Below are 12,233 nucleotides of genomic sequence, written 5' to 3' on the forward strand. Positions count from 1 at the left end.
TCGGTAACAATAATTCATTTTACCTTGTGTAATTTGTGCGCATCATAAGAATTCGCATCTGCGCAAGTTCAAGGTTAAAGTTTTCACTATTATGCGTGGATAATATAACGATATCTATGCTACTATAGTTATTAGGGCGACTTGAAAGAATTTTTAAAAGGGACGCCGTAAAACGAAACGGGTTGAAAACCACTTTATTAAATGTTGTTTTTATAAGTAGATACTTACTTTGCTCGTTTGCACCTACCCATTCAAGGAGATTTTTTTATTATTTATGTAAGTATGTACTTTTAGGCCACAACCACTAACCATCATAGTCACCCTCTGTTTGTTTGGAAACGTGTTCTACGCACATAATGCCAGGTCCACACAGGCAACATGTCGCGCGACAACCTAGTTAAATTTTACGATATGTATGATAATTATCGTAAAATTTCTTAAGGGGGGACATGCTCAGCGTAGGTCAAAATGGAGCTTTTGTTCTATTTTCAAAGCATGATCCTGGACATTCCTTAAACGTTGTAGATAAACTATTTATATAATTTTGAAGCCTTATTATCCTTTATATTTATTTTAAACATTTGATGACTGCATAAAGTATTTTTATTACATAAAATAGTATTCTTTTAAACCTCTCGCTCTAATGTTTTAGAATATAGTCATATTTCAGTACATAAATGTGCAGTGGTGTTAAGATTTTTTACATTTATTAATTTTTAAACGCATTTATAAAACCATCAGTATAATTTATGTCGACATTATTATAGTGAAATATTTACGATAAAAAATTTAATTGATAATCTCTGTGATCCCAAATTTGACAAGAATTAGGCATTTTATTATTCATAAAATGAGCAAGATTAACACATTTGAAGATAATTCTAAAGATACTGATTATAAGCTATGTCTTTGACGATTCAAGTGTGATAAACATCCTACGAATAATGATTGCTTTATAATAATTATTGACCTAAGAATAAGGTGGTGTTTTTTTTTAAATACGCCATTTCTATTGGCATTCCCCAGTGGTTAAGCTACAACATACCTTAGGTATAACCAAAATCTATTTTTATTAAAATTTGTCAAATAGTGGTCAGTTCGGTAGGTATGAGGTGTATAAATAGTATTATATGTATAGCTCAAATTGTCGTATATTTTTCTTTTATCATTTACTTCTATCGGACCTTTGTCATCTTTTATAAAAAATGGCTAAAAAAAACTATATTTACTTGTGTTAAGTACTTGAGTTACTTTTAATTTTAATTAATATTAGAAGAATCAATGCTTATACATATTTAAAAGATTTATTTGAATTAAATGAAAAATAAACCAGTTAAGTACATCAATTTTAGCAATCAGTGTGCCTTTTTAAGTGATCCTGCAAACTCTACCTAGTCTCCTTTCAATTAATAAGATAATTCAGTGTCTTCTCTCCATTGAAAAGGTTGTGGAGTTTCTAATAGGTAATCCAGTTCACCTCTAACCCTCTGTTAATTAGGGGCTTATATTATATTCATTAATGTGATATTCTGTTTTTCTTTCAGTCAATGGCCAAACCGATCAGAGAAAACAAAAGGTAGTAGAGGAAAAGAAAGTAGAAGAATTTCAATGTCCACAAGGGGCGGGAAATGGAAATTATGCAGATCCTGCAACGTGTAGGAGATTCTATCAGGTAAATACCTCCGTACAATCTAATAGCTAATATTATAATTAATGTTGCCCAGTGCTCGAAATGGAAAAGTTTACGAACCAGAGCGGTCAACAATGTTCTGAAGATATTAAAACATAGTAATCAAATTTGATCAATAAAAATAAGTGTATTAGATTTTTTATTATATGGCCTAACTAGCTCAGATGGTCAAATTATTTTTTCCACGAGATGAAGCGATAATTTTACCAATTTCACGAACCGGAACGGCGTTCCGGTCCATTTCGAGCCCTGATGTTGCCTATATAAATAAGTATTGTTTTTGCTTATAACGAGACTTTGAAAAATCAGAACATGCATCCAATAAGTATGTACACTGAACTCCCCATTAATACGTTGCACGCGATACCGTGTTAAAAAAAACGTGTAAAAAAAGTATACACTAAAATACTTTAAAAATCAAAGGTAACAAAAATTATTCACTATGTTTTAACACATTCTGGCCAAATTGGTCTCCAACATGCATTCAGAGTTGATTGGCTTTGCACCGTGTTATTTCGAAATCGTGTAAAAAAAAACCGTGTAAAAAGGGAGTTCAGTGTACATCAAATAGCTAACATCTGTTCCTCGTAAACGAATCATACTATAGTATTAACAGACATCTTGTAATTAAATAAAGTGTGATATGTCGCAGCAACTCGTACGGAAGCATTACTAGTAGTTATAGCTGCAAGTCAGCTGGTGGTCATCTCGTCAATGTAGGGTATGTCTGGGCAAGTGAAAGTATGGAAGTTTGCGGTGGAAGTCAAGTTATCTGTGGACTTTCCGTTATGGAGTCCTTTCAGTAAAAAATCAATAATGAAAATAATATTTTTTGGAAATGGACTACCTCCCCATCAACAATACTGTTCTGTGTGCGCCTATTCAACATAATATAACTAGAAAAAATAATAAAAATAATTGGTTTATACCACAAAAATTAAGTACCTATAATGCCTAATCTACTTTTTGTCCGAATAGTGACATTATTAATTATTCCATATTATGATTAAAAACGTATTTTTATTTTTTACTAAAGCCGAGCATCATAAGCATCGGCCTATAACGTCGTGGGTCCCAGGTTCGAATCCTGGGTCTGGCAAGTACACCTATTGTTTTTCAATTTGCTTTTAAGTCAGAGTAAGGACGTAATAGGTTGAGCAAGTGGCTAACATCTATTTCTCTGTAAAAACAAAAATTTGTTAATACAAATCTTCACTCCGTAGAGACCCATATACAGTCGAACTTGGTTATTACGATCACGGAAATACATTCATTGACGTTTTAGTTTATGATTTTCTCTATACATTTATTCACTTTTATAATGAGCTACTTCTCGGGTATACCGAGCAAAACTGTTAATGTGTCGATCGTTTAAAAACAACATTTTCGACCCTAAGCAATAAAATCCGACCGGGCAGTTAACTAGACCGATCCCGCCGGGATCGGATTACGTTTATGACACTAGTTAAGTATCTAAGTACCTAATTGGTGTTTTCGCCGACAAAATTGAAAAAGTATCCACGCATATGGTTGAAATTGCATGTAAAAAATCCAAGCTTTGTGAAGTCAGTAGGTAGGTACCTACTTACCAGCGCCGGCGGCTCAGCAGTTCATTACAATAAACAATTTATTTTGCAGCTTATGAATGCCACGCTTGTTTCGGGAATTTTTACGATGGTTTTCAGATTTTTTATGTTCTATGCTTAAATAGAACGTGGCGCGAAAAATGTTATATAACGAGTAATGATTATAATGAGCAAATTCAGTCGGTTCCATCTTCTTTGTAATAACCAAGTTCGACTGTATTATGTTCTTATTAGGATTTGACACGGTAAAAAGAAAATATTATTTCTTTTAAGTATGTATTAAATTGTTATAATATTATTATCATTGTTATCAACCATGTTGTGTAATGTCTTCCTTTTTTTTCAGTGTGTCGATGGCTTTCCATACGTGAGTCGGTGTCCTTCGGGACTTTATTTTGATGATATTAGTAAATTCTGCACCTTCAAAGATGAGGCACGATGTGGTCCTATTGCATCGAGTAAGTTTTATTGAGAATAATATTGTTTAGAACCTAACTAATATACTGTAATAACTATATATATAATATTAGATAATATTAGACTAGTTATTACCAGGGAACACAAAATTAATGGGTAACCGGGTATCAGGGTATTTCGAGTGTGGAAAAATATGGGATAAACAAACACATATTAAAGAATATGTTATCTTCAATAGTTGAGTCTGTCGCATAACATCCATTAATGTTTGCCATGTAAACATAACGCGCATTCAATATTTGCGAACTGTCAGCTCACTTTGTACCTATCCCTTGGTTTTATGGTCAAATTAATAAAGCGGACCCTGCTTCAAAACTACTACATTCAATAGGGTAAGCGTGTTCATTAATTTTGTTTTCCCTGGTTATATCCAAGCATTATTTTCAACATAGTATTTTTGAACATTTTTACTCCTGATGGACCATATAGATATGAATTCTTTGTTCGTTGTTCACCAATAAAATAATATAATATATGCGTGTACCTATGTCATGAATATGTTGAGAAGTCTAAAAATATCAATTCTCTTGCTCAATTTGCTCTTTATAAGGTTGATATTCTTCTAAATCAGGAATGTTTTTAAATTTTAGTTTGTTGAGAATTTACAAGCATTTTACTAAAATGTAACATCATCCAAAAGCAGATAATCTGATTTACTACAAGATAACAACCTTACAAATAGCTGCCCTAGAATTGTTGTTTATAGGCTTATCAACATATTCACACCATTGATCGAAAAATACACCATTCTGAAGTTAATAGGTAATCTGACAGATGTCACACCAAAATCACCAAATATCTATATTCTATAAGTACTTTATTTATCGGTATAATAGTCTTATTTGTTACTGATCACACTCCAGCAGCCCTATGTTATAACTTGTGATATGAAGTCACCCGACGACATGACGTAATTGTGACGTAAGCCAATACACGCTCGAGGCAAGCCGCCCAATGCACACGGCTCACCATAGATATTATTATGCTGAAACACCTATTTGTGTATGGGGACAATGGATAACGCCAGTATTTGAATAGCGTTAATTTCTCGAATGCTATTATCACTCCGGTAGTACGTCACAATGATGTCATATGACGTCATGTCGACCGAGCGACTTCAACTCGCAAGTTATAACATAGGCTCCAGGGGTTGAATATTTTTGACACATTAACAACAGTAATGAATACCGTCGAGAAGAAAGGTGCTATGTGCCATAAATCAAAAGTGTGGGAAATTAAGAAAAACATTTTTTCATTTTTGTCAGTAAAATTACAATGCAACTCCGACATTACGAAAAGCAATATGATAATAATAGATATGAAAAGAAATAATGAAAAATGAAATTAAAAATGGTGTAGGTACAACACGGGACACTGCCATTTGTTGATCGATTATAAAATGTTTTCTATACTTCCGGAGCCATAGCCCTTTTGCAATTTAACCCATGATAGTAGTTGGCACCCATTCCATGTAAAATATGATTTTTAGTATTTTTGATACTTTACACCTTTCTTATATTCCTGTGAAATTATTAACTTCAAAACGATATATTTATTGATCAATTTTATTAGCGAACAACAAACTATTAAATAAACAATCTCTACTGCATAGCTATTACCATATGACCTACCTAGAGTTAAATTATGCTGAAATAATGACTAATGTATTGCAAATATTCTAATGTTCGATAATCGCCTATCAGGAATAGGAAAAAGTATCAAAATATTTCGATATATATTGACAAAAAAGTGTAGATACTCCTATCATATTAGAAGAAAAGTTTCGACCGCCCTAGTAACATGATCTATTTTCTTAGTGGATAACGAAATAAATATGTAGATACTATGAATTGGGGTGAGATTAGACCAAAGCTATTTTCAAAACTTATCGTACCTAATTAGTGTTTTAGGCCTCAAATTTTGTTGAATAGCTGTCCTGCATGACCATATAAATTGAGTATAATCATGATTATTAATTATTTTCAAAAAAATACTCTTTTTTTATAATATTTAATAAGTATTGATAAGTACTCTGCCCTGCTAAGTAAAAATACAGTGTTTTTCATTATACTGAAATGACAACCCAAGTTTTAAGCTAACTACCTTTCTCTTATATTATGTTAAATTATTGGATTGTTTTGACATAATCTCTAAATAGACAGTGTATATTTAGAGATTATGTCAAAACAATTCAATAATTTTACATGATATAAGAGAAAATGTAGTTTAAAACTTGGATAAAATCAAAAACACTGTCTTTTTACTTAGCAGGGCAGTACATGTATCGATACTTTTCTTCCGATAGAATACCATCATTAATTGATCGGTATCGTATGATACCAAGTATCAACACTTTCTCTTTCAATATGACCGACCGGCCTAGGCGCAGTTGCTATGGGTCTCAATTCTTTAACTCTGTTAAAAAATAACCATTCCTCACTGCACATAAATTTCATATTTTTTTTACCAATTTCGATTAACAATATTCATTTTTGCACTTGGAATGTTTTTAACAATCCAAAAATAATAAAAATAAAAATGATTGTTTTAGCCCCATCACCCGCAACTGATGCTTCTGTAGATTTAGCAACAAAGTGCGACTCGGAGAAATGCGTCTTGCCATATTGCTTTTGCTCAAAAGATGGTACACTCATACCGGGGGATTTGGAACCAGAAAAGGTAATCTAAATGGATTATAGAAACAGATTTTGTATTATCTGAACTAAATCAATAGATGTCACTTTATTAGTATATTTTAAATATTGTTAGACATTTACAAGACTGTACCTAGATGTCCCTAATAGCACTATAATAATATGATGTTGACAACTTAAGTAAGGTATATTATTTTCTAATAAACAAAAATCTGTGATACACAAAAAATAGCAGCATTCTATTAAGTGGAATAATTAAAATCTCAATTAGACTTTTACTTCTATATCGAGACGTCCACGTAACTACAGCCATTTCTGGAACTAAGACCATTGCAATACCGCCAGCATGTAAAAAGTGTACTACGTAATACTGTCATCGCATACAGCGTCATGACGTAGATGTCAATATATAGAAGACGAACAGTAGGTAATAAATTTTACCCTTATACTACAGAATACAAACTATTTTGTTTTCTTCCTTTTCAGACACCCCAAATGATTTTGCTCACTTTTGATGGAGCCGTGAACTTGAATAATTATGATTTATACAAAAAGGTATTCAGTGGAAAGACAAAAAATCCCAACGGCTGCACTATCAAAGGCACATTCTTCATTTCTCATGAGTACAGGTACTAATACGAGGGTGGGTCAATAATTCCTTAGAAAAAAGCATTAAAACAGTTTTGATTTTTGTATTTTTTTTTTATTTCTCAACATAATCTCCTTGGAGCTCAATACACTTGGTTAGACGTTTCTCAATTTTTTTTAAACCGTCAGAAAAATAAGTTTTCGGAAGGTCCTCAAAATAAGCATTTGTCCGATCGATGACTTCTTCATTTGAAAAAAAAACGTTGTCCACTTAGCCATTTTTTTAAGTTTGGGAAAAGGAAAAAGTCACTGGGGGCTAAATCTGGCGAATACGGTGGGTGGTCGACCAATTCGAACTTCAATTCTTCAATTTTAGCCATTGATCGTAAACATGTGTGAACACGGGCATTGTCCTGATGAAAGAGGATTTTTTTCCTGTTTAAATGAGGCCGTTTTTCTTCAATTTCGTTTTTTGCTGGTCCAATAAAGATGCATAATAATCCCCTGTTATTGTTTTTCCTTTTTCCAAATAGTCAACGAAAATAATTCCACGTGCATCCCAAAATACAGTAGCCATAACCTTACCAGCTGATTTTACGGTTTTCGCCTTCTTTGGACATGGTTTGCCTTCGCAATCCACTGCTTTGACTGTTCTTTCGTCTCGGGAGTATAGTGGTGTATCCATGTTTCATCTACAGTCACAAAGCGACGAAAAAATTCATCCGCATTGCGTTGCATGAGCGACAACAGGGCTTTAGAGGCCACCACCCTATTGCGTTTATTGTCGACTGTGAGCAAACGCGGCACCCATCTTGCAGAAACTTTTTTCATGCCCAATTTGTCATGTAAAATAGAAATGACGCTACCTTTTGAGATCCATGTAACCTCAATTATCTCACTCAACTTTAATCTTCGGTCACTTAACACCATATCGTGGATTTTATTGATCATTTCTGGTGTAGTCACCTCTACAGGACGTCCTGAGCGTGGTTCATAGTTTGTTGATGTACGACCACGTTTAAATTCATTTAACCAGTTATAAATAGTTGCAAGTGAAGGAGCAGATATGCCGTGAACTAAATCCAACTCATTTTTTATTTCCTTTGCTGTTAACCCTTTTATATTAAAATGTTTAATAACAGCTCTAAACTCAATTTTCTCCATTTTTGTAAACAAGCAATTTTTTTTTTTAAATGTACGAAAATAAAAAACAACAACCCGACCAATCTGATTGAAACTTCGCAGCATACTGAATCGGTAGTGCCGCTGCATGAAAACAAACCGCTTACAGTACTAGTCGCGCCACCTGTCGGCTTTTCTAAGGACTTATTGACCCACCCTCGTATTAACTTTTTGTTTACATACGAGGGTGGGTCAATAAGTCCTTAGAAAAGCCGACAGGTGGCGCGACTAGTACTGTAAGCGGTTTGTTTTCATGCAGCGGCACTACCGATTCAGTATGCTGCGAAGTTTCAATCAGATTGGTCGGGTTGTTGTGTGTTTCTCGTACATTTAAAAAAAAATTTTGCTTGTGGAAAATGGAAAAATGGAAAATGGAGAAAATTGAGTTTAGAGCTGTTATTAAACATTTTAATATAAAAGGGTTAACAGCAAAGGAAATAAAAAATGAGTTGGATTTAGTTCACGGCATATCTGCTCCTTCACTTGCAACTATTTATAACTGGTTAAATGAATTTAAACGTGGTCGTACATCAACAAAGGATGAACCACGCTCAGGACGTCCTGTAGAGGTGACTACACCAGAAATAATCAATAAAATCCACGATATGGTGTTAAGTGACCGAAGATTAAAGTTGAGTGAGATAATTGAGGTTACAGGGATCTCAAAAGGTAGCGTCATTTCTATTTTACATGACAAATTGGGCATGAAAAATATTTCTGCAAGATGGGTGCCGCGTTTGCTCACAGTCGACAATAAACGCAATAGGGTGGTGGCCTCTAAAGCCCTGTTGTCGTTCATGCAACGCAATCCGGATAAATTTTTTCGTCGCTTTGTGACTGTAGATGAAACATGGATACACCACTATACTCCCGAGACGAAAGAACAGTCAAAGCAGTGGATTGCGAAGGCAAACCATGTCCAAAGAAGGCGAAAACCGTAAAATCAGCTGGTAAGGTTATGGCTACTGTATTTTGGGATGCACGTGAAATTATTTTCGTTGACTATTTGGAAAAAGGAAAAACAATAACAGGGGATTATTATGCATCTTTATTGGACCAGCTAAAAAACAAAATTGAAGAAAAACGGCCTCATTTAAACAGGAAAAAAATCCTCTTTCATCAGGACAATGCCCGTGTTCACACATGTTTACGATCAATGGCTAAAATTGAAGAATTGAAGTTCGAATTGGTCGACCACCCACCGTATTCGCCAGATTTAGCCCCCAGTGACTTTTTCCTTTTCCCAAACTTAAAAAAATGGCTAAGTGGACAACGTTTTTTTTCAAATGAAGAAGTCATCGATCGGACAAATGCTTATTTTGAGGACCTTCCGAAAACTTATTTTTCTGACGGTTTAAAAAAAATTGAGAAACGTCTAACCAAGTGTATTGAGCTCCAAGGAGATTATGTTGAGAAATAAAAAAAAAATACAAAAATCAAAACTGTTTTAATGCTTTTTTCTAAGGAATTATTGACCCACCCTCGTAGCTATTATTCTACCTTCATACAAATATATGTAAAAACTGAGTTAAGGTTGGGAATTTGTTTATTTTCTATAGTTTTACAATGCTGCCTAACAAAAATAATAACCTCAACCGCTGTCACAAATAGTTAATTATTGTTGGTAATGTTCTTCTAACCAGTTCTTAATGGTTATCACTTTAGCACGTTTCCGTTATTTTCATTGGTCCAAATTAACACGGAAGGCATTCTATAAGCAAAAACAGTTATCGGCGGCTATCTCGAATTCATAATACGACGAAGATTTAGGTTGGTAGACATGTCGGTCAAATTTAGATATGTTCGTGCTGCCGAACCCAAGCTGATAAGACCGAACACAAGCGGATAAAGCCGAACCAGCGCCATGTAGTGACACGTCAGACATAACCTACAATTTTATTAGTCATGTCATTTTGATTGCAGTACAGCAGTCAATTAGCAGCATTAGTCAGAAGCAATTAAAGTGATAAATGTGATATTATATTCATCACAATTAGCTCTTTTTGGATATTAAGTGGTATGATGGAATACGCCTGCTGTGACCATTATAAAATTATCTGAATGAAGATATTAATATTGTATTTTATTTAATAAAAAGTTTAATCATAGCTTATTCCAATAATTTTCCTTAGAAATATTATGATAAGTATCTAAAATAATGATGCTCCATTATATAAAAAACTTCTTCAAGCTTTTAAAACTAATGCAAGAAAATTTTATCTCAGTGTAACACTGAAAAATAAATCAATATCAAATCAATGGAATACATTTAATAATTACATTGACCATTTTTCAGATTAATTTTCATATTTAAACAAGGACTCTATGAAATAAGGTTTTCATTGATGTCTTTAGTTAGTGACAGCTACTAACACTTAATATAATAATATAGTTGTCACTGATCGAATGTCATTCCTCTCAGATAATTTGCACAACTATAATCAAGAATATATTTTGTATGAGAGTTGACAATACCATCTATCAGACAATTATCAAAGCACTGCGCGATTATTTTTTTAAATTCATTCTCTTTGATTGCCTACCAATTTAACTAATGGTTTTGATTTAAATCTAATATTTTTATCATCTTCATTTCAGCAACTACGTCCAGATTCAACACCTAGCCCACGAAGGTCATGAAGTAAGTTTTATCGAAGTATTACACTATAATAATTACAAAATAAAAAGAACTTTTTATATACCACGTTTTAAAATTTTTGTTTTAAAAGTGTTCTGATATATTCTAAAAGTTTCAAATGCCTAGCTAGTCCGGAAATTAGTTAATAATCTTGGATAAACAAGAAAAAATTTGTACTGCACAAGAAAAAATCTGTACTGGACAAACAAGAATACGAGCTAATAAAAACGCGGTAAAAATACAGGGCAAGGACATAAGATTGTCAAGACCATTAATATAAAGATCTAAGAGAAGTGTCAGACATACCTTCGTAACATTATTATAGCTGTAATCAGGTGCACATACAAGGGGGAGTTTAATCATATTATTTCTAGTTTTCAAAAATTTATTACATAATATTCTTTTCTTTAATACTCCCGTTACTGTAATGTCACCTTAAGTTACCCAGCTCATTAAACTGCAAATATTTCAGTTACCTATGCCCTTTGTCATATACATAATATATATCGACTGTTTCTAGAACCATCAATATTACATCTAATTAAAATGTTATTATTTTCAAAATCAATAGCATTATCCAGTAAATACATATAATTCATAGATATCTGTCAGATTTCATTTACATGTCATAAATTATAAATGCACATTGCAAAAAGAGCATCACATTCAATTACGAACAAAATAAACAGTTCTAAAAGTAAATGCAACAAAAAGAGACATACCTACTCAATTATGAGAAATAGATATGAAAGAGGAGAAAATTAAAATAGTATTACAACTTATAGACTGTAAGGCCCGTTTCAGACGGGACACCGGTGTCGCGTTCGATATAATATAGGAGGCCTTTGTATCCGAATAAAGGGGTCTTTGTATTATGTTTATGAACGCCCCAGATCTAATGAGTCAACTCATAATTTCGCATTATAAATTAGAATATAAAACTGGCTGCGGTAATAAAAACAAGTGTATCGGCGGCTTCAGAATGTAGCGGCCGATGGAAAAGTGTACCGGACACGCGTTGACTCATTAGCTCTGGGGCGTTCATAAACATAATGCAAAGGCCTCCTATATTATATCGAGCGCGACACCAGTGTCCTGTCTGAAACGGGCCTAAGAATGTATAGAAATACACGTATGATTATAATTAAGTTTTGATGCATTTTTGATAATTTTATACTTAAAACAATGATGATGAAACCTTATTAGACTTATTTATGTTGCCTAACTAGGAATTTTCCGTTTACTTACCGTGACATCATCGGAACAGATGAAATATATTAGTATCGTAAAGGGAAGGTTAATATTCATAATTATTGTGTACTGTGTACTCTCACTATGTATGTAGAGCCAATCACTATAATATCATAATACTATTTTTTTCTGAATGAAAAATAAACAAATAAATGAATGAACAGTTA

At 33.2% G+C, this 12,233-nt stretch overlaps 1 protein-coding gene across 1 annotated transcript in view; it reads left to right on the forward strand.

Annotated features, from left to right (window-relative positions):
* Cda4 (chitin deacetylase Cda4) overlaps positions 1 to 12,233 on the forward strand; it is a 32,313-nt gene that overhangs the window by 14,941 nt on the left and 5,139 nt on the right. Inside the window, exons 2-6 of the mRNA XM_085960336.1 lie at positions 1,545 to 1,672; positions 3,623 to 3,734; positions 6,305 to 6,432; positions 6,894 to 7,036; positions 10,776 to 10,818. Of these exons, the coding sequence (XP_085816462.1) occupies positions 1,545 to 1,672; positions 3,623 to 3,734; positions 6,305 to 6,432; positions 6,894 to 7,036; positions 10,776 to 10,818 (554 nt within the window). The remainder of the gene's footprint in view (positions 1 to 1,544; positions 1,673 to 3,622; positions 3,735 to 6,304; positions 6,433 to 6,893; positions 7,037 to 10,775; positions 10,819 to 12,233) is intronic.

This window comes from Rhyacophila brunnea, unplaced genomic scaffold (assembly GCF_057557595.1).
Source record: "Rhyacophila brunnea isolate RB1 unplaced genomic scaffold, BYU_Rbru_1.0 scaffold_11, whole genome shotgun sequence".
Classification (NCBI taxonomy): Eukaryota; Metazoa; Arthropoda; class Insecta; order Trichoptera; family Rhyacophilidae; genus Rhyacophila; species Rhyacophila brunnea.